Here is a 22,699-nt window from a genome sequence, read left to right on the forward strand (position 1 = left end):
CTGTTGTAGCTCTATCTGGTGAATAAATTCCGCTTGATTTTTCTGGCGCACATTCCGCGCCACGCTGGATTTGACCCGTCGCAGCTACGTAACGGGAATTCCACGCAACGCTTTTCCACTCGGCTGATAGAGACAGTCAACACGTATCCCATGTAGAACACCAAACAGATACTTTATCGGGGAAAACAGATTGTTTGGACACGGAAATGACCCACAGTGACAGTGAGACACAGCAGGAATCCCTCAGACACCAGAGTTTGAGACACTCACCCTCCGTGGGAGACACGTCCAGCACGGTGACCAAGAAGGACCAGAGAGGTGAAAAACAAAATCTGCTAGGGGAGAAAGTCCACTCTGTCCAGCGCCGAGAGGTCTGGTGGCTGTTTAACCTGCAGAACCAAAGCCCACTGTGGACAGCCCCAACCAGTCATCCAGCCAAGGCGAAGTCCTGTAAAGATCAGCCAGTCTGGTGATGCGTTCAGGGACCAGGAAACCAGCAGGAAACAGTAGCCCTGAACAGAATATACTCTTGGGGGGGACTTACAATTATTCAAGTGCCAAAGACTCACCTAATATACACTGCTGGTCAAAAACGCCTTTCTCATTTAATTGTTTTTTTTTTTATGTTTATGACTATTTACATTGTACGTAGATCCTCAATAAAGGCATTAAAACAGTGAATGAACACACATGCAGTTATGTAGAAAACCAAACATTTTAAAATAACTTAAAATATGTTATATTTTAGAATCCTTAAAGTAGCCGGCCTTTGCTGTGAGGACTGACATATTAACCTTTAGCCGTCTCTCAATGAACGTCTGGGAAGTTCTTTCAAGACTCTTTTTGGAAAACCATTTTAGGTGCCCACCTCATGAAGCTCTTGGAGAGAATAATAAGAGAGCAAAGCAATCATTAAAGCAAAGGGTGGCTATTTTGTAAAAATCTAAAATATGAAAATGTTTAGAGTTATTTTCCACTTTTTGTTTACTACATAATTCCATGTGTGTTCATTCACAGGTTTGTTGTCTCTGGTGAGAATCTACCATTTAAATAATCATGAAAATAAAGAGACCCATTAAGTGATAAAGGCGTTCTAAAACTTTTGACCGATATTGTATATTAACTGAGTTCACTTCACATGATTTGCATGTTATTTACAGCACTTTTGATAAAGTAGCCATGTTTAAAAATACAATGCCATGCAAAATGGGAAACCTCTGGAACGTTTTAACATTTTATCACACTTCAACCACAAATTTTAATGTAGGATTTAATCTGATAGATCAACACAAAGTATTCCACAATAGTGAAGATGGAAAACAATCAATGGTTGTTTTTGTGGCATGAATTTGTATTCAGCTTCCTTTCTAGAACCCCCTTTGCTGCAATTACAGCTGCAGTCTCTGCCAGCTTTGCACATAAAGAGTCATATTTTTCACCATTCTTCTTTGCAAAATACCTCAAGTTCAGTCAGATTGGATGGAGAGTTACTGTGAAAACCACTTTACAAGTCCTACCTCAGATTCCCAAGTGAATTCTACTGTTGTTCTCGCTGTCTTTGGTCTTTTGCTGGATCTAAAAGGTTGTCCTTCAAGATTGTCCTATGTTTTAGCTCCCTCTATCTTTCCATCAACTGCTGAAAAAAAGCCTCCCTAGAACATGATACTGCCACCACCATGTTTCACCATGGGGTTGCTGCGAGCAGTGTGATTGACGGTTTAATTTTTGCAAGTAGGTCAAAACAGCCGCATTTTGGTTTAATCTGACCAGAGCAACTTCCTCCACACGTGGTTTCTTCTGGTGGTTTGATGATAACATGTCAGAATTGATGCCAAATTTAACTTGTAATAGTGTTGCCTCAGAATAATGAAGGAAGTGAATGTTGATAAAGCTTTACAATTGGGGATTAAAGTGGGAAAACGTACAATAACAGTTTATTAGCCAATTACTTTAAATGTAATGTATGAAGTGATAATTATGCATAGCTACTAGAGATGCACCAACAAACTCGCTTTTTTTGTTTTGTTTTTACAAATAAAAATTCTAAAAGAAACAAAACCAAAAGCTGCTGCCCTTTTGGTTCTATAAATGCAGTAACTAAAAATATCTGATACCTGTTTGAGACATATGCTTTGCTGCGCAGTACCGCTTTTAAAGAACCTTGGCTACTCATAACAATAAGATTGTTTTATGCAATTAAAAATGTACCGGCGTCTCCCCAATAAACATGTGAAACCCATATTTGTTAAAGCCGTTTGGGACACACACACGCGCACACAACACTCAGCACAAGTATTATTCCTACTGTACCTGAACGCATCAGCTCGTCACGCTGTGACAGGCGTGTCGTGCGGTGTGTCACAGCTGACTCAGAGTATCGTGTCCCGCCTACAGACGGCGGGGGCAGCCAACAGCGGCTGTGCGGAAGCGTGAACAGTGGTGAGCCGTCACGCAACCCCTCCACACAGTTCCTCTGTGTGTGTGAGTGTGTGTGTGTGTAGAAGATGGGGGCACCCCTATAGAGAAAATGAGTAATAAATGTGACGGTTTCATTTTAAAACACAAGAAACGACTAACAACACATTAAATTGCTAAAATTGCTACAAAACTGCTAAACAAAACTATCGGAATTCTTCTGGAAGAGTGCTTTTTGGTCAAATGAGCCAAAGGTTGAGCAGCTGGGCTACAGCATTGAGAAGAATGTTTGGAGGGGTCAAAGATTAGACCTAAGAAGGGTTTACCAACTATTAAGCACGGTGATGGCAGCATTATGCTGTGGGGCTAAGGAGGAAAACAACCTAATGCCTTAACTCAAATCAGCAGCTGGCTGAAACTTGGACACGGCTGAATGTTCTAGCTTCTGGTCCTCTCAAAGCCCCGAACTCTACCCCATTAAAAATGTAGAGTAAATTTAAAAGTCTGGCCTGCACCAAGAAAAATAACAAGTTTAAATCAATTCTACCAATTCTCAAGAGCAGTCAAATGTTCAGATATTAAGCCAGAAAGTTGGTCATGGTTCATTTTGAATCTGTGTGAATAGGAAATTTATGAAACATTCAAACTTGTGCAGCCACTTGTTGTATTTAAATTTCATTGAAGTTGCCCAAAAACAAAACACTCGAATCGTGTGGTGACTGAATGTCAATTTACTTTATGTGATTTTTTTTTTTTTTTTTTTTAGTGAATATCAACAAAAACTAGAAACTGAGAAAATATGTAAAAATGTTCGCCCGCAAAGTTAGGGATTTCATTGTTTATTTATTTAGAGTATAACTAAACATACAGCTCGAAAAAGTTTTTATCGTTTTATTATATTTCTTCATTTGTATTGCTGCTGGATCGGGCATCTTTTGATTTACTCTGCCCCCTAGTGTTGGCCATGGCAACTGCAGCAGAAGTTCCTCACGAACTGTTCTGTTCAGATACATTTATTGTCTCTGGGAGGTTTAAAAACTCAGTGATTATGTTGATCTGGCTAAACCTTATCAAAGTTCCCGCTTTAGCACCACAGTTGTCTTATTTTTATTCTCCATGCCTTTCATAGCTGAATTATCTAAGGATACGTTGCATTACTTCATCTCTTATTCTCACCTAAACAAGTTTTGTCCTGCTGCGCCCTCGTGTGGCAAAGGACGAACACTACACGTGATCTACGCTGCAACACGGGTTAATTATCATCAGTTCATTAAAATATAACTCGGCAAAACACAAGGAGAGAAGGAAAGAAAAAAAATTATTTAAGTATTATAGTTCCTCATTTAAAAGTTTTAATTTATTTTGTAGATTATAGTCTACTGAATCTATATTGTTGTTTGCAAAGAGGAATATAAATTAAAGTCTTGTTCAATACATAATTTACCAGGTTTTATGAGATAGCAGCTTCTCATACAAATTATGTCCTAATAACGTATTTGTCTCGATGAAAGTTATATAAGTTTTGAGATATAATATAGTAACAGGATTATTCAGAAAATAACCGCATATTTAACCAATGATCAAATGCTGACTCGTCAAAGGAAAATATTTTTTCCTGGGTGGTTTTGTTTCTTATGATTTATTAGTAAGCAGTCATGATGAAAACTTAGCATTCACCACTTGAAGTAGTTGTTTGGCATCTGACTTTATCCCTTTAAAAAGTTAGGGTCATTGTTCTGCTGAAATGTGAACGTCCAACCCAGTCTCAAATCCTTTGCAGCCTCTAACAAGTGTTTTTTTTTCCCAGGATTTTCCTGTATTTATCTCCATCCATCTTCCCATCAACTTTGACCAGGTTCCTGCCTCTGCTGATGAACAGCCTCCTACATCATGATGCTGCCATCACCATGTTTCACCATGACATGGGCACCTTCTTCCACATGTTTGCTGTGTCCCCTACATGTATTGTGGTAATGAGACAAGACGTTTAATGGCTTTCTTTACACAATGAGCAGATTTGTGGAGTATATGACTAATAGGTGACCTGTTGACAGATTCTTCTACCTGACCTGTGGATCTCTGCTGCTCCTCTACACCTCTAGTGTAAACACAGACTTCTTGCAATCGTGCCATACTCTTCCCACATTCAGAAGATGGATTGAACAGTTCTCTGTGAGACGTTCAAAGCTTGGATTATGCAGTAGTTTTCTATTCCACAGGATTCTCCTTGCTGTGTTCCTTGGTCATGATGCTGTTTGTTTACTAAGGTTCTCTAATGACCCTCTGAGGTGTTCATGGAACAGCTGCATTTATACAGAGATTAAATTACACAAAGGTGGACTCTTCGAAAGACAAGTGTTTGCACTGGATCTTATTTGGGGGTGTTAGAGTAAAGGGGGACTGAATACAAATACATACCACAAAAACCATGCATCCCTTTCCTTCAACATTGCAGTTATGCGCTACTTTGTGTTGGTCTTACTTATAGCCTCAATAAAAATCCAGTTTGTGGTTTTAAGGGGATACAATAATGAAAAGTTTTATACTGTAAGGGACCTATTAAAATGAGTTATAGAAGTCAAAGTATGAAACATATAAAAAGAATAAATCCAAATTGAATCCAAATATGTATTGTTCTCCTTCACAGGGTGAGGTGAGTAAATGGCTTGGCTCCACCCGCTGCCCTCTAAACCCTTTCAAAGCTCCTTAAGTCTGCCAGTTTTACTTCAGAGTCACGTCAAGGATGAGCTTCGGAGACCGCTACACCGTGTCATCTTACCGCAAGATTTTCGGAAATTCTCCCAGGTTCCCCACCTCAGCCTCCGGCATGGGCAGCGCGGCTCCTCGGACCAGCCCAGGGTTCAGGGCTGTGGCTGCCCCCCACCACGGCGCATCCTCCGTGGGCCTGTACAGACGGCTCGGACGGTCCTCCGCTCCTTTCTCGCTGGTACCGGCCGGTTCACTGGATTTAAGCCAAACCTCGGTGGTCAACAACGAATTCAAAGTGATCAGAACCAACGAGAAGGAGCAGATGCAGGTAAAACCAAAGGGTTGGAAACTCATCTAAAAATGCAGCAGTTTGGTGAATATTCTGAAATGGGCCTCAGTGTGGGGCATTTTATTTCTGAAAAGCACCTTTGGCATTCAAAACAATTATATTTCTCATTAGGATTCTGACAAACGTGTTAGAACTCAATCTCAGCCTTCTAAGATGTTACTTTGCTATAAATCGATTAATGTGGAAGATTTATATCATAAAAACGATTTTACTGTATCATCAATTTATTATATTTGAAAATAAATACACTAATTATTTATTACATGTATAATTAAACATATGTGCCACAATTATATCATTAAAATGTGTATTCACTATGTGAATACATTATATTAATTTACAGAGTTGTTTCAGTGTTTGTCGTGAAACTACCACACACAATAAAATAAATACAGTATATTTGATCAATTATTAGTGTATTTATTTCCAAATTTGGTAAATAAACATTTAAATAAATCTTCTTATGAGTTAATAAGTGTGGTAATTTGCCACTTTTGATTCTCCATATTGTTGTCTTTCATAATAATATTAATCAATGGCGTACTTTCCTCTGACTTTAGAGTATTTCAACATTTAATGCAAAACCCACCGCTCATGTCTTTATAGTGTCAGTACTGTCATGGGTTAACTAAGTGCACCCTTGCTGCTTCCACAGCATTTAGTTTGGAAAGTAGCTACAAGGTGCTGCTAATCAAATGCCACCCCTTTGCTGTCTGGAGCATCCAGATGTGTGTTAACAAAATGCCAAAGTAGAAAGACAATAGCAATGAGCTTAGAGAAGCACAGCATCATGTTTTGAGAAAGTCAAATCTTGCATACCAGCACAAACATTTCATACCAACTGTCAAGCACAGCAGTGGAGGGGTGATGATTTGGGCTTGTTTTGGAACTATGCTACCTGGGCATTTTGCTCTCATTGAGTCAAACATGAACTTCTCTGTATTCCTAGGTGAGGAAGAGTCAAAATGAGGTTCTCTGTCAGGGCTGGGAATTCAACAGGATAATTATCCCAAACACAGCATCAGATCCACAACAGAATGGCTGCAAAAGAAAATAAGAAAGGCTTAGCAACGGCCTAGTCAAAGTCCAGAGCTCAATCTGTTTGATATGCTATGGTGGGACCTTCAGAGAGCTGTTCAGAACAAATGTCTGCACATCTCAATGAGCTGAAGTAACATTACAAAAAAAGTGGACCAAATTTTCTTTTAAATGAACAACTCTGATAAAGTTGATGAATTATTATTTTTGGAGCCATTGAAACCTTTTTTCCCCATGACTGTATGTCCTTACTTTATTCAGTCACTGCAAAGCTGTTCAGAAGCTGGTCACAGTCAGTCCAAAAGTTTAGCTTACAGTGTCTAAGAATGTCCCCAGAGATACATTAGGCTCAGTAATCCAGTCTTGTTTAGTTTCCTGGCAAAGCGAGTTAATGTGTTCCTGTAACGTTCTTTGTCTCCACATCAGTTCCTGTTTCTGTAGGCGCAGAGTTCATTTAATATCATCTCAATCCAAACACAATCACTGCATTTGAAGATGTGTTGTAGTTGATTAGAGAAAGAATATTTGATTGTAAAGAAGTGCTTGTTTCTCGGTGCAGGGTCTGAATGACCGCTTCGCCATGTTCATTGATAAAGTCCGGCTTCTAGAGCAGCAGAATAAAGTTCTGGAGACAGAGCTGTTGAGCCTTCGGCAGAAACACGGTGAGCCCTCCCGCATCGGTCTTCTCTACCAGCAGGAGATGAGAGACCTGCGCTCCCAGCTGGACGAGCTGAACAGGGACAAGGACCGTATCCTGATCGAGAAGAACAACATGGAGGACGAGCTGCAGGTAATTCTAGATGACGTTTCTATTCTGTCTCATGTAAATTTAACCCAGCACAGAAATTACAAATTGCAAATTGTCTTTGTGTTCTGTCTGGCACTGCTTTGGATATCAGAAGCTCAGTGTGAAGTATGATGAGGAGGTGATTGCACGTGAGGAAGCTGAGCAGACCCTGAGGTCTTTCAGGAAGGATGTGGATGATGCAGCAGCTGTCCGCTTGGACCTAGAGAGGCGTGTGGAGTCGCTAATGGATGAAATCTCTTTCCTGAAGAAGGTGCATGAAGAGGAAATGGAGGAGCTGAGTAATATGATGGAGGCGCAGCAGGTCTCCGTGGAGCTCGAGCTCGCCAAACCTGACCTTACCTCGGCTCTAAAGGAGATCCGCAGCCAGTACGAGTCCATCGCCTCCAAAAACCTGCAGTCAGCAGAGGAGTGGTACAAGAGCAAGTATGCAAGCCTTAGCGAGCAGGCCACCAGGAGCAACGAGGCCATGAGGACCAGCAGGGAGGAGATCAACGAGTTCAGGAGGCAGCTGCAGTCCAAGACTGTCGAGATAGAGACCCTGAGGGGTGCCAACGAGTCTCTGGAGAGACAGGTTACCGAGATGGAGGACACACAAAACGCTGAGGTCACAGCCATGCAAGCAAGTATTTCGAGTTTCTCTCAGCCTTCTCAACATAATTTGGTCATTATTCCTTCAACATGTGGATTTTGTTAAAAGTACCTAACATGGTTACTACACGTTTCTTGTTAAAACTTCAAAACTTTTTCAAACTCAACTTCCCAGAGTTCTCTGCCTTTAATTTTCATTAAAAAAATACTAAAGTTTACTGTAATGTTGTGGCTTAAATGTCAAAATGGACAAACAAAAAACTAGAAGAAGGAAGGAAGGACGGAGGAAAGAAGGCAGGCAGGAAGGAAGGCCGAATAGACATGAGAAAGGGAGGAAGGAAATTTTAAGCGGCTAACGAAGAACACAAGGAAGGAAGGAGGGCAGGCAGGGAGGAAGAAAAGGCACAAGGAAGGAAGCAAGGACACATAGAAGGAAGGGTAAAAGGAAGGACGGCAGAAACAAGGCAGGAAGGAAGGAAGAAGACACACGTGAAGAACCTAGAAGTACCATCCATCCATTTTCTATACCCGCTTCTTCCATACTGGGTCACAGGGGAGCTGGTGCCTATCTCCAGCAGTCTACGGGAGGTGGGGTACACCTGAACAGGTCGCCAGTACCCAGAAGTACTCTCCTTACCTATTAGTTATTACTATTAATGATTTGAGCTGAGATGAATGCATCTGAGCCGTGAGGTCAAGACTCAATCCTTGTGTCTTTGTAGGCGTGTGCAACGACTGAAGTGACGCTTCATGTCTATTGGATTAATCTCCGACCTGCTATATATGGAAAAGCCATTTGGCCTTCACTGGCTTCCTAAAAGAGGGACACGTTAAGCCTGGAAGTCTGTGGAGACAAAAAGGAAATCCTTTAATAAACTCTAAGGCTGCTTAAAAGTATCACATAACTCTACCTGTTAACAGTTGTACTTTCTTGCAGAAGTATTATTACCCCCTTAATTTTATTTTCTTTACAGTGTGCGACTATCACAAAGTAATGTATAACTGTGAAGAGGAAGGAGCAAGGTTTGTAGCCTTTTTTGTAAATAAAAATCTGAAAGGTGTGGCGTGCATTTGTACTCAGTCACCTTTACTTGGATACCTCAAAGTGAAATCAAAGGCAACCTTTAATCTTGGTATATGGCACAACTGCACAACCACAAACCTACCAAAGCACGGATGTCCACCTGGGCATGGAGAGCATTTGCATTTTGCCACAAGCCTTTTATGTAGAATAAGGTACTCTGGTCAGAAGAGACCGAACTTCTTTGGCCTACATGCAAAATTTATTATGTTACGGAAGAAAATAAGCATTCCTCATCACCTTGATCACACCCTTTCACTGTAAAACATGGTTATCCCACCATCATGCTCTTCTTCAGCAGGGCCATAGTTGATGGGAAGTTGGATGGAGCTAAATGCAGGACAGTCCTGAAGGAAAACCTGTTAAGAGGCTGCAAAAGAGCTGAGAGTTGGGAGGACAATGACCCTAAACATATAACTAGAGCTACAATGGAATAGTTTACATGCAATTATATTTATGTGTTAGAGTGGCCTAGTCAAAGACCAGGCCTAAATCCAATTGAGAATGTATGGCAAGACCTTAAAAATGATGCTAACAGATGCTTTCCATCCAACATGACTGAGCACTACTTTGTGTGGCGTTGGTCTATCACATAAAATCCCAATAAAATACATGAGGACCTGTGGTTGTAACATGAAAAAAGGAAAACAGTTCAAGGGGAGTGAATACTTTTGCAAGATACCTTACAGGAGGCCCTTTAAAAATATCGACACCATGGAATGAAGTGGAAATTAACCAATGTGAAAAAGATTTAACTACTCTGTCATTCGCGACAGGATACGATTAACCACCTGGATACCGAGCTGAGGAACCTGAAGGGAGAGATGGCTCAGCACCTGAGGGAGTACCAAGACCTCCTCAACGTCAAGATGGCCCTGGATATCGAGATAGCTGCTTACAGGTGATAATTCAAAGAAATGTTGTTTTCTTTACCTCAGCTGAAAAACAAGGAAAATGACTTTATTCAGTTTTAAAACTCTTCAACAATGACAGGTGGGTCATTCGAGATTATAAAACAGTGCTTAGTACAACACAATATGTTCAATCAGTGGTGACAGCACCAGCAGTACAACAATCCCAAAACACAGCAGCAGATCTACAACAGAATGACTTAAAAAATAACAATGAAGGCCTCGCAATGGTCTAGTCAAAGTCCTGACCTCTTTCAGCAAGCTAAGCATCTGGTACCTAAACCCATTAAGTTACATGAAAGTAGTTAGTTTTAGGAACTTTAATCAATGTTTCCTGTTCTTTTTGTTGCGAATCTGCAGATTCAACAACTACATTTCTTTTCTCAACATGCGTTTCTCTTGATTTTGTTAGAAAGCTGCTGGAGGGGGAGGAGACTCACTTTAACTCTGGGGTGTCCTTCAGCACTGCCAGCTACAGCTACCAAGCTCGAGGCTCGACTGAATCGTACAAAAGCAGCCAGAGGGAAAAAGGAGGAGCCAAGAAGGAAAGCTTCAAGGACATCAGCGAGGACAAAGAAGAGGCAGACATCAACTCCAACAACTAAACACTTTCAGGGGAACGAGGAGACCAGATATGCTCTGAATCTACAGCTCCAGTCAAACGTTTACACCCAATCATGAGCATGAATGCTACAATTTAGGATTATTATACAATTTTAAAACAAGAATTGGGTGCACAAGTCTAAATTTATTTAATGTCCCTTAGCCAGTTTTATCTGAACACCATTTTGGTAGCGATCAGCAAGCATCTGGCATAGTTCTGGTTGGATATTTGAGCATTTGTCTTGACAGAACTAGTTGGTTTCTTGGCACAAAGCCAGCTTTGGAGCATTTCCCACACGTTTACGACAGAGCTGGGGTCGGAGCTATTCAAAGGCCATTCTCAAAGATTCAATGTCTTCCTTATCCATCACAAAACCAGTTTTGCTGTGTGTTTGGTTGTGCTGACTGAGAGATGCCTGCTTCAAAATAGACACTTTCAAACCCAGCTGAAGTTTGCAGCTTCCTACATGAATGAGCCGAATGTCTTCAGCAGAAACTGTCAAGCATGGTAGTGGCAGCATCATGCTGTGCTGCCATTTTACTCCCAGTAGTACTGGTGGTTTGCACAAAGTGGATGGAATAATAAAAAACAACCTCGTATTTCTTCAAAAGTGGGCGGTACCTTGTATGCTTTAAATAAATCTGGATAACATAATATTAATGGCATTTATGGCCATGATGGGTGTAAACTTTACACTGGAACCATACTCTCAGTTTAACATTTTACAAAATCTCAGAGCAACGTCAGGCCAAAAGAATAAAACTTGGCATGAACTTAGCACCACATGATGCACAACAGGACTGAGCAGATAGTTTATTTATGTAGAACTAATTCACAACAAATACTGTCAATTCAAACCAATCCTACAGATTCAAAATCAATGGATCCTAGTTATCAAGCAATGCAGTCAAGTTCAGTTTATTATTCAAATCGTAGCGACAGTAGACAGTCGCTTGCAATCTGTTGTTGACTTTGCAGCAATCCCTCATACTGAGCATGCATGTAGCGACAGTGGAGAGGAAAAACTACCTTTTAACAGGAAGAAACCTCCAGCAGAACCAGAACCAGGCTCAGTGTGAGCAGCCATCTGCCACGACACAAAAAACACAGAAGCACCGTTCCAGGAGTGCTTTCTATGTTAAACAAAAAGTTACGAGTTAATGGCAGTAGTAGCTCCTTCAACTAGGAGAGAAACACAGCACAGCAGGTAAGCTCCGAGCCAATTGTCACATCTGTAGGATAAACGACTGGAAATGCAGTTAGTCGCAAGAAACGCTCAGCCAATGGCTGTCTAGGAGATACATGTATGTATCAGGATTAATATCAACAGTATTTTGTTTTAAACCCATTAATTGTACCTGAAGAAAAGATTCTGAACATAGTACTTGTATAATAATGCACTTTAATGTGAACTTGTTAAACTGTACAAATAAATAGAAATTGGTCCAATATTTCTAAATAGGACAGTTCCTGCTTTATTGCTGTCAGAGGACTGATGAGGTTTACAATGTTTAGACAGTAAATTGAGACTATTGGACTTTGTTATTCATTTTGGCTTGTTTTATAGCTTTCAGGTTAATATTAATAACCGATTCACTGATATCACACCTTTAGCTGAAACAGTTTTAACATTTCTGATAATCCAAACTATTTATCCCAACATGTATTTGTAGTTATAGATGTTTTAGTCAAACTGCAGCTTGTGGAGGGGTGTATTTAAATAAAGAAATCTTACTTTCAAATATTTGCCTTGTGCAACTTATTGCTTAATATTCTAACATTAACATACAGATTATTTACCTTACACAGATGTAACTGGATCAATCACCAAAATGTTTTGGACCAAATAATTTCGAGATGTTTCTCCTGGAGGGAGGAAGTCTGATCCCTTTGAGAAGCAACCACAGGATGCATCACTGCTGGAAGCAAACATTTCTAATTTCAGCTCTCATTTTTGTTTCTCGCTGGACTGTCCCAAACAATCCAAGGAGGATTTATTAGAGGAAACCCTTTTGCACCAGTCTTCTGCTGTTCATTCTATATGCCCTGCAGGATTTGAATGCAGGTCCCAATGTTCTTCACAGGTGGCAACGTGATTCTGTATCACACTGTTCAGGAAGAGATGGTCCTGAGGCTTGACAGTCACTCTTGGATGGTCTGATGACCTCTTGCAGTTAAACTCCTAACAATAAAGTCATTAATGATTGAGAAAGCTGGTCTTTCAGCTGTAATATTCTTAGCCAGTTTCCTGCATGTGAGGCCATGTTGTTGCAAAGCAATGATTGGCTTCATGATTTTCTCAGAAGGTAACCCTTGCTACATCTCCTCCTATGCTACTGCTGGTCTTCTTTGGCATCAGCCCACATGCGTCAAATAAAACAAGAACAGCATATGATAGGCTGCAGCCCTGTCAAACCAACCAAAATTTGGCATTTCTTAAAGTTCAGATTTATACTTTGCTTTTAAGGAACCAATTTCAAGAACGGATGGTAACTTTAGTCCTATGATATCCAATAGCCAGACAAAAAAACAACTGCTGGTACAGCAACTATGACAAGATAATCAACATACTTTTATCTGTAAGTTAATCCAAACATGCCTGTCCCTAAACACAAAAAGGTCAGGTTTTTAAAAACAAAAGAAAAATGACACATTGATATTTTACCCACGGTTGTCTTGTACCAAGAAGGTCCTGGTTTTGACTCCTGGCCTTGGGTTCTTTCTGCATGTTTGCATGTTCTCCCCATCCATGAGTGGGTTGTCTCTGGATACCGCTTACATTCCTTAAACACGCTCTTAATGGTAATTAATCACCCTAAATTGTCCTTAGGTGTGATTCACAGGAGCTGCTGGAAATAGGCACCAACCCTGAAAGAATAAGCAGGTATAGACACTGTATGGACGCAGTATTTGCTTATAATTCCTAAACACTTAGATGGGTCTCTGATTGACAGTAATGTTGGTATTTTATTCCACTTTGAACAAGTCAATCTTTTAAGACTACCTTACCCTGGAATGTGGATATGAAATATTAATTAGTCAGCACAAAAGCCTGTTGCTCCCTTTAAAAGGTCAGTCCAACATAAATTACAATAAAAACACACCATTACCCAACATCAACAGTAACATTTAACGTGTCAGAAGCAATAAAAACAGGACGTGTGAAATTCTGCTGTACGCTTTGAAAATGGAAACATTAGCTCCATCTAGTGGACAAACAAATAAATGATAGTTAAAAACTAAATATGAACATAAAGGATTGAATTAGTTAATGTAAGGACAAATGTGGGATCAAATTTAGCAATTTCAGCTGCTTTTGGCCTCAGAAATAATATGTAGCTTCACCAAGAACTATATTATTAATTATAAAAATATAAATGTTATCTTAAATGTTAAATGTTAAAAACAATCTCAAAAAATCTAAACCCCCATTCAGTCCTTTTTAAAATAAAAAAATTAGGAACTATTTCTCACTTCTGCGTTTATTTCCAAGTAACAAAAAACAAGTAAAAAAGGTATCTACCCAACAAGTCTGTCAATAAATAATACATAGATCATAGAGAAGTAGTAAAAAAAACAGCCTTTGGTTGTTGTAGTCATTTAGTTTGAAGCCCTTTACACCAGAGTTGTCTGTAAAGACCAAACACAAGACAGATGCTGCTTTTCTTCTTCTCTTAGGTGTGCAAATAGTTTAATCTAGTTTTATCAGCAGCATCTAAACTGAAAGCCTCTAAAAGAAAAACTTGCAACAGAAAAATGTGCTAGTAATGTTTCATTTACTGAGCAAAATGTGTCAGTAGTTGGGTTTCCTTTGTGCTCTTTAGATTTTCAGCAAGGATTTCCGAACACTACAGGTTCAAGCAGACGTTTACTTCCACTCATGGAAATAAACTTTCACAGGTTTTACACAACGGCAAGGATTTGTAAAAAAGAAGTCGGGGCACAAATTAGTACTCAAAATTATACATACAGACTCAAAAATATACATACCCACCAACTAATATTGGTTACATTCCCTTAGCAACTGACATTAAAGGCACCAATTGTCACTCCTTAAAAGAGCCAGTTTTACTGAGTCCAGAAAGAGTTTAGATGTCCGTTTGAGATCATTGTGTTGACCACAATGTGCCGACCAAGAAAGAAGGAACCTCTGCTTCAGGGACACATTCAAGCCTGATATAAATCTGCAGCTGCCCGCATGAACAAGCCGAACTCCTTTAGGAGAAAAGTTTTATGGTCAGATGAGAAGAAGATGGAGGCATTTGCCACACTGACAAAAGGGTTGCTTTGAGTAGTCGAGGTAAGGCTTTCAAACCAAGGAACACATTACCATCTGTCATCATGCTGCGGTGGCAGCATGATGCTGCGGGAGCTTATACATCCCCAGTGGATTTAGAAAACCAGTTAATTAGAGCCCTGAAACCACGCCCAGTGCAGCTGTAACAGATTGATTTGTGAAGTCCATGTTTTGCACCTCATTTGGCAGGGAGCAGATTAGAGTAGTGCAGCTAACCAGTAAGAGTTTTCCTGCTCAAGACTGGGAGGGTAGGACTAAGCCAAAGTGAAGCACCAGCAGACCATCCTGCAAATAAGATGCAACAAAAAGCGTCACTTAAAAGGTTCATTATGACAAATTTTAAAAGCATGTTCCCACAGTGTGTGTTTTACCTGTAGTGCTTCTTTACCCACAAACGTCTTTATGTCTTTTAGTGACTGTTGGTGATCTAGGAGGTGATCTCCACAAACCAGATCCACCTGCAGGAGACACAGAAACAATTTAGACCCAGGCTTCCATGTTTGTATAGCCTGGTCCCAGACGTGCAGCACTGAGGCGAGGAAATCGAAATAAGCTGCAAATCTCCATTCATGCCTCACTAAATCCACTAAGAGCTCTTCATGTTTAGGTCACATGTATACAGTTCTGTTAAACAGGAATCACCTCTGATTATAAACCTAATTATCTGCAAAGATGACCCATCTCACTTCAGACATGATTTAATTACAGGAGGATTAAAGTTTTAAGAAATTTCCATTTACTCGTCAAATATCTTCAATTTGGGCTTGTATTGATTTGGACTGTTCATTTCCAGGGTGGAGTGATTATACAACAAACAGCTACAGTGATTTTTAAAAACAAGAATAGCGTAAAGGTTGGTGTTTCAGCAAAGCTGTTCCGGCAGCTTGATATTAGTCTGTTTCGTCTATTCCAAAATCAGTTCTGACGTGTTCAGGATCATCGCCCCCGTTGGAACATCCTATTATGTTCCGATTTTACTAATCATTATAAGGAGCCGCCAAAAATGAGGCCCCTGCTTCTAAATCAACACCCTCTTGCTACAACATAATTTTAAGCTGCCCATATGGAAAGACTAGCTTCTGGTGAAAAGCTTCATGGTCAGACGAGACAAAGATTGAGCTCTTTGGGTACAATAAGCATGTCATCAGGTGTACCAACTCTCAAGCATGGTGGTGGCAGCATCATGCTGTGGGGCCATTTTCATGTTAGTGGTCCCGGTGTATTGAACAATTTGGAAGCAATAACGACTAAGTTGCTCAACCTCACCTCAAAACAACAGCAAAAGTTCATTTAATTCCTCATTAGAGTTTAGGTTTGAGCCTTCGGAGGGTCATACAAGAAACCTAGTTTTATCTATTCCAGATTCAGTTTTGAGGGACTTTTATCAATTCTCCTTTTGGTTAAAAGAAAAGACTGTAAGAAGGACATCATTAAAAAAATGTTGTTTCAGCACGATTCTCCACCTTGTGGATAAACGGATTCTTAATAATAATACATTTTATTTGTATAGCGCTTTCTAGGAAGATGCTTTAAAGAGGTACAACAATAAAAACCAAACAGTACAACACATTAAAACTTCTTATTTCCATAACACAACTGAAATATGTTTGAGATAAAGGGGATTTAAACTATTCTAAAAATCAAAGCAAACACTACACTATAATTTAAATGTCCTGATTTTAGTCCTCTCTAAAGAAATGATCTGTATCCAAAACGCGAACAGGCAAACTATCGGCCTATAAACGGCAGACTGACCTGACACATTGGGCTCAGCTCCATCTTTCTCCGGATGAACAGCTCCACGTGGCGGATGGTGGCCTCGCCTGACACGCAGACGTACGGCCTTTCTAGAGGCTGAAAAAAAAGGCAGTGAGGTTTGGCTTTAATTTGCCAACTTCATGAAATCCCTGCTGGTGCCTGAGATGTTGCTTCTATCAGTGAAACATCCATTTGAAATCCTAAAATATATTTTGTCTCACCATTATAGTAAGATCTCATGTATGTGAACACTTTTTTTCTAATCTCAAAGAGCCCTTTTTTGCCTATGCATGAACTCCCAGCAGGCCTCCAGTGGTTTTGGCTGACCAATGATTCAGAGCAGTTGAAGCACCCTACCTTACTCCCTAAAACGACTGTAATCATCACAAAGATCACTGGCGGGAGCTAGGGGCTTCTGTGACTTTAATAACACTTCCCCTCATTTGTGACAGAAATCATCCAAAACCTAAACTATTCAAAACAAAATAAATCTGACCAGAATCTTAATAACGTCTTAAAACAAAAGGATGTCTCGTTTTAGCTTAGTTTGTCAAAGAGTAAAGGCTAGAAGAACAGAGAAAGCTAGAAGCAAAATTGATACCAACAAACGACATTTTAAGCAGCTGTACAACACAGTTGTCATAGCAACGACCCAACCAGTAACCAGACACCTGAGAGCAGTATTGTACATTGTTTCAATGAGGTAAAAAATGACCTGTGCAAACACCCCCCAGCTGAATAGATGGTAAAGAGAGGCGGTTAGGGAAAAGAGGTTACAGACAGTTGAGAAAATGAACGGAGGAAATTAACTCCTTAGGGGTTCTAGCATTACATTTACTGTTATAACGCACCAATGTTATCTATTTATGTTTGTGGTATAAACGTTTGTTGAGATTATAAAGATATTAAAGCATTACCTTAAAGTCAGAGATTCCATTTTCAGCCCTGAAACCAAAGCAAACAGGCAAGAGAAACATGATTTCACAGACTTGCTTTTTGACGTTGTCTATAAACAGCCGTTGATCGGAGGCTGACGAAAACTGTGCACTCTTCAACCCTGAGAAAAATCGTGTTCTTCCTCAGATTAGAAGTATTTCCGCCGCTGGACTTGCTCTTCGCGTCACAAATATTGCAGCGAAAAGTGGAGCCACACTTTCGAACGCATTCTATCAGCCATGCTTTGTTGACGGTACCGACGGCTACTGACGCCATTACGCTTTTGTGCGTGCAATGCTGTGTTCATGTCCGGCATGGAAAATTGTCCACTCGTCCACTCCCTCAGTGTCACAATGATGTGTTTAGGTACCAAAAGATGGTACCGTGTGATTTTACTTCAATCGGTACTCGGTAGTAAGAACTAAACTTGGTTGGTATCTATAAAAGTACCATCCCCAAGTAGAGCTGCTCCATAGTAGCAAATTTTAAATATTTAAAAAAATCAAATATTAAAGCATACATGAAGTATTCTGATGACTAGCCTGACTGCACGTATAATTAATGATGTCAGTATCATATATTTTCATATTAGGCTCCATTTATTCCGACTAGGGTAATGCAGCATGATTCAAGCCATTTTTGTTCTTGTGATGATTTATTTTAAACAGACAGGTGATACATTATTTAATCACCTGTCTGTTTAAAGATGATGCATTATTGTTTTCCTTTTTAGCTTCTAGAGAGGAACAGGTAGAAATACAGTAAAATGCATTACTGTATACAGCTGTCATTGGTTATGATTGTAAAACATCTTAAGTCCCAGATATTAATTTAGCTATTTTTTATGTTGATTAACAGTAATTAACATTTACACCGAAGATTATTTATATATTGTATTTAAACTCTTCTAACTAAACATTACACTGGTTATTGTGTGATAAAAGATATGCTAACTGACAAAATATTTACATTGTAAAGTGTGTGTGTTTTTTATATAAAGAGTGTAGATCCTATGCCTTTGCTTGCAACTGTGGCCTTGAGTTATCTCAGTTTTAGGTCCTTAAACAACCTCTCTACACCACAAAAAAGAGAGGCAAGAGATGAAATGGGATTCAAACTAAATCCCTAAAACTGCTGCAGTAGATATAGTGGCTCAGCACTCTGGCAGCTGATGTTTAACGGAGTCACACAGAAAGGAAACGTACCCAACAAACTCCAGGAGCAGATAAATATTCAGCTCAGGGGGAATGGTGAACACCGCTCGGAGAAAGTTATCTTTCCTTTGCCTCTTTAGCACAACAGGACTTTGAAGTGAAACAGGAACTGCAAAGAGCAAACCACACAGTACATAAGTGATAAAGTGAAATGCTTCATCTATATAAAAATATTACTATACATTCAGACGAGCTGGACGTCCTTACCTGGTTTTGGCAGAGGAAGCCTTCTCTCTTTGTAGAACTTACACATTTGTTCTCTTTCAACTGGTTAAAAAAAAAGCCAAAATGTCACAAAAACCTGAAATAAATAAATCTCAACCTCACATTTGGTTTTTGTGTTCTCAAACATTCTTACGTTCTTCCAGGAAAGGAACCATTTTATAAACAATGTCCTGAAGCTGTCTGTCCGGCCTGTAAACAAAGTAATTACAGACATCTTCTCCTTCTGCAATATTTAAACTCATCTACCAATCGGATGGTGGACAGTCAGCTGTATACCAAACGGATTGACAGGGAGTCAGCTGCTGCTGGAGGAAGTAACTCACCTGATGTTGTAAAGAGGTTGTGTCTCGTGCACCACGATGCTGCATGTTGGACATCTGTTGCTGTAGAAGAAATGCTTCACGATGCAGCTTTTGCAAACTTGAAGAAAAATCACAACAGAGCGTTTTTTTGTTGTTGTTTTTTACAAATATCAACCATCTGAGTGACAGTGACCAGTTTTAACACAATTTTTATACAGTGAAGTGAAATTAAACACACACTATACATTTCATAGGTTTTCATTAGAAAATCCATCAAATGTTTTTCAACGTAATTCCCTCAGACATGCTTCTGGAACAGATCCTGACTGATGACAACCCATTCTGTCTTATTAGATCACAGCTTGTTGGCCTCGGAGAATTGACCACATGTTCTTAGCAAGGTTGGAATCTGGAGTGTTTTCTGGCCAAAGACCCAAATTTTATTGGTCTGGACATTTCGCTGGTTGGTTATCTTATCCATCATGCTGGAGAATACACAGATCATCACCAGATGGTTTCTAGTTTAATGGAAGAAGTTCCTCTTGAAAGACTTTTGGACTCCACTCCTTATGGCAATGTTGTTGGGCAGATATGGGAGCGAGCCCCACACTTAGATTCAGGGTTGGACACCTGCTATTACACACTCAATCAGATAGACACCAGAATGGTGACACAGTCTACTGATCAACACTGAGGGAGTGTACATTCCTTGCAGGGAGTACCAGACATAAAAACCATGTGTGACCTTCTTTCGGGGCTGTTTCGTCACTTCAATCACCGAGGCGTCTGCGGTAGCTCGGACAACAGACAGAATTACAGACCGGATTTCTCTAACAACAGAGAATAACTTTGCACCAGTGTCATTGTCTTTGGTGCAGAATTCTTGTCAGTCCATCCAAATGCTGCTTGAGCAAGCTCTGCACTGGTGGCAACACAATTTTGCAGCACCCTCCTGAGGGGGAGATAGTCCTGGAGCTTTCTGGGTTCTCCTGGACGTTTTGAAGCAATCTTCTGAGGCTGCACTTCTCACTTTGATGTTCTCGATGATACAGAGAACAGTTCTTTCAACTGCAATATTCTTACCAGTAGTTTCCTGTACCTAAGGTTGTTTTGATGCAAAACAATAAATGCTACATGTTTTTCTTTAAAAGTTGCCTTCGTCAACACGGGAAGACATTTGTTAGTCAATATAGCAAATTAGTTACTGCTAAGGATTTCATAAAATTTCCCCAACCTTTCAGCTTTTAAAATACTGTAGGTGACTTAATTTCTACCCTACAAAGTGGATCTTGGTATTATGTCAAAGTCCTTAAAAGTTCTTCAAATTACAGCTATGCTGAAAATCTTTCCAAGAAGCCCAGTACCACAGCTAGCCGGTTCAAACTTCTACAGGCCGGATTCTGTTTGTTAAAACAAGCTTAATCTGCCCAATAACCATTTGTGCCACTGCAAAAAAACGTTTGGCCACAACAATGTGTATTGTGTAAATGTTTAAGGTTCAGGCGCATCTCTGCAAATTAAAATATTAATGAAAAGTACAGTTATTTCGGTAATTCAATTAAAAAGTTAAACTCATATTACATAGATTTATTACACACAGATTAAAAAATATTTAAGTTTAGATCATTATGGCTTATGAAGACCAAAAATTCTGTTCCTCAGAAAGTTTGAATATTACAAAGACCAATAAAAAGGACTTTTATTACAATTTACGTCTATGTGCTGTACAGTATATGCACTTAATCAGTTGTTGGGGCTCCTTTTGTAGGAATTATTGCATCAATGTGGTGTGGCTGAGGTGTTTTAAAAGCCCAGGTTGCTTCAGCGATTTTCTGTGGGGTTTATGTCAGGCCAGTTTGCAGGCCAAACTTCTGTCTCTCCAACCTTCCTCCACCTCAACTTCCAAATGAAATCCAAAACATACCGTCAGAAGACTTTGACCCGTGGAGCAACAGTCCAGTTATTTTTTAACGCTGACCTGCGACTTACCTTCCTTCTGGAGGTGTCCTCATAATGTGTAGTAATAATATAACATTTCTATGTGAAGAATAATCGGTTATCAGCCTTAGCTGAAATGTAAATTTTCCGAGAAACTGAACTTTGGGTTGTCATTAGCTGTAATAGAGGCCTATCCCTCTGTTGTAACTCACATGTGTGCAGGCACTCTGTGATGGTGGTAGCATCAATGAAGAAGCCGCAGCAAAGAGCACAGCGGATGTACGGGTAGAACTGGGTTAGGGGGAGCTTAGGCTGTTGGAGACGTGAAAATAAAAAGGCGGATTTGTTTAAGTCACATGAAGCGACAGCAGGAAACTGTTAAAAAACAAATTAAACCTGGCTAAGATAAAAACAAAACATTTTACGCACCTCGTCGTCGGTGTCGCTGCCTGAAACGTTGGTTTTCCCGTCATGACGTCTTAAAGCGACTGACATCCTGAACGGCTGCGGACCGCGCTACAACGCTGGCTCCCTCTCCTATACTTTCTACAATTAAAAAAAAAAAACGGTTATCCTTTTCTTTGCCTCCTTTAAACTGTGGTCTGCACAGTGAACCTTTTTATTCTTGAACTATTATATGTAAACAACACAGCACTGGTTGACTAACGTTAGCCTCCTCACCGTGAACCACAGAAAAAAAACAATAACACGCGCCTAATAACGCTTGATTAGATGCTAGTATTACCTATTTTGGCGCAGACGAAGCGTCATTCGATTTATATTGACGTACACTGATATTTTAACACGTCACAAAAGAAAGTCGACACTATTTAAATACTTTTCTGAAGTACTTTCTTTCGTCTAACTGAATTTCCCTCGCGCCTGTTTTGCAACCATGGGACAACGTCACTGCTTCCGGTCTAGGTTTTTCAGAATAAAGTGAACTAAAACATTCATAGTTTATAGCAGTTGATCTAGAGCAGAGATCAGCAACCTTTTCAGTTCAAAGTGCTACTTTTGTCAACGCTGTTACAAATTAAAATGTGTGTAGAGCCGCAAACGTAGAAAGGTTTTTACGGAGCCCGCGAGTTGACATGGGGGAATTTTTTTTCTTTTGCGTACCTACGCAATACTTTTGCGTTCTCACGCAATAGTCTTTGCGTTATCTCGCAATACTTTGTGGGAGACCCGTTTTTGAGATTTAATGAGTTTTATTTTGAAATCGGCCTTAAATAAAAGGATCTTCAATCAGACTTAAAGACAAGCTGTCAAACTGCTAAACTCTGGACAATAATACTGCACGAAACCACATCTGTGACACTTTATTTGCTTATTACTGCTGCATGATGTGTACTTTTTTTGCACACCACTTTTGTTTTTATAGTGATTTGAACGGTTCTTCTTATCCTAAGCATTTAATCGCATTGTTGACTACATGTTAACTTGCATATGACAAATAAACCATATCAATGCCATATCAGTGCTGTTTGTTCTGTGATCATTTTGTCAAATGTACTGCTGTTCCA

At 39.8% G+C, this 22,699-nt stretch overlaps 3 protein-coding genes across 4 annotated transcripts in view; 1 reads left to right on the forward strand and 2 right to left on the reverse strand.

Annotated features, from left to right (window-relative positions):
- The window catches only part of sertad2b (SERTA domain containing 2b), a 41,076-nt gene extending 40,673 nt beyond the window's left edge, over positions 1–403 (reverse strand). Inside the window, exon 1 of the mRNA XM_047351314.1 lies at positions 271–403. The gene's annotated coding sequence lies outside the window, so the exon portion shown is untranslated. The remainder of the gene's footprint in view (positions 1–270) is intronic.
- On the forward strand, positions 383–12,245 carry LOC124858964 (alpha-internexin-like). 2 transcript variants are annotated; one of them, XM_047351311.1, is made up of 6 exons: positions 383–506; positions 5,063–5,452; positions 7,071–7,301; positions 7,411–7,938; positions 9,765–9,889; positions 10,312–12,245. In XM_047351311.1, the coding sequence occupies exons 2-6, from the start codon at positions 5,159–5,161 to the stop codon at positions 10,502–10,504; spliced, it is 1,371 nt and encodes a 456-aa protein (XP_047207267.1). In that variant the 5' UTR covers positions 383–506; positions 5,063–5,158; the 3' UTR covers positions 10,505–12,245. The 2 variants fall into 2 exon arrangements, with proteins under 2 accessions (XP_047207267.1, XP_047207268.1); XM_047351312.1 differs by lacking the exon at positions 383–506 and adding an exon at positions 4,190–4,385.
- Positions 12,246–13,967: 1,722 nt separating this feature from the next.
- Positions 13,968–22,084, reverse strand: pcgf6 (polycomb group ring finger 6). The gene is made up of 11 exons (XM_047351315.1): positions 21,919–22,084; positions 21,603–21,719; positions 21,386–21,485; positions 19,257–19,353; positions 19,067–19,122; positions 18,916–18,975; positions 18,700–18,817; positions 17,476–17,503; positions 16,556–16,654; positions 15,172–15,258; positions 13,968–15,085 (listed from the first exon to the last, which is right to left on the reverse strand). Exons 2-11 carry the CDS (start codon positions 21,666–21,668, stop codon positions 15,035–15,037), a joined length of 762 nt encoding a protein of 253 aa, XP_047207271.1. The 5' UTR covers positions 21,669–21,719; positions 21,919–22,084; the 3' UTR covers positions 13,968–15,034.
- Positions 22,085–22,699: the final 615 nt, after the last annotated feature.

Source organism: Girardinichthys multiradiatus, chromosome 22 (assembly GCF_021462225.1).
Source record: "Girardinichthys multiradiatus isolate DD_20200921_A chromosome 22, DD_fGirMul_XY1, whole genome shotgun sequence".
Lineage (NCBI taxonomy): Eukaryota > Metazoa > Chordata > Actinopteri > Cyprinodontiformes > Goodeidae > Girardinichthys > Girardinichthys multiradiatus.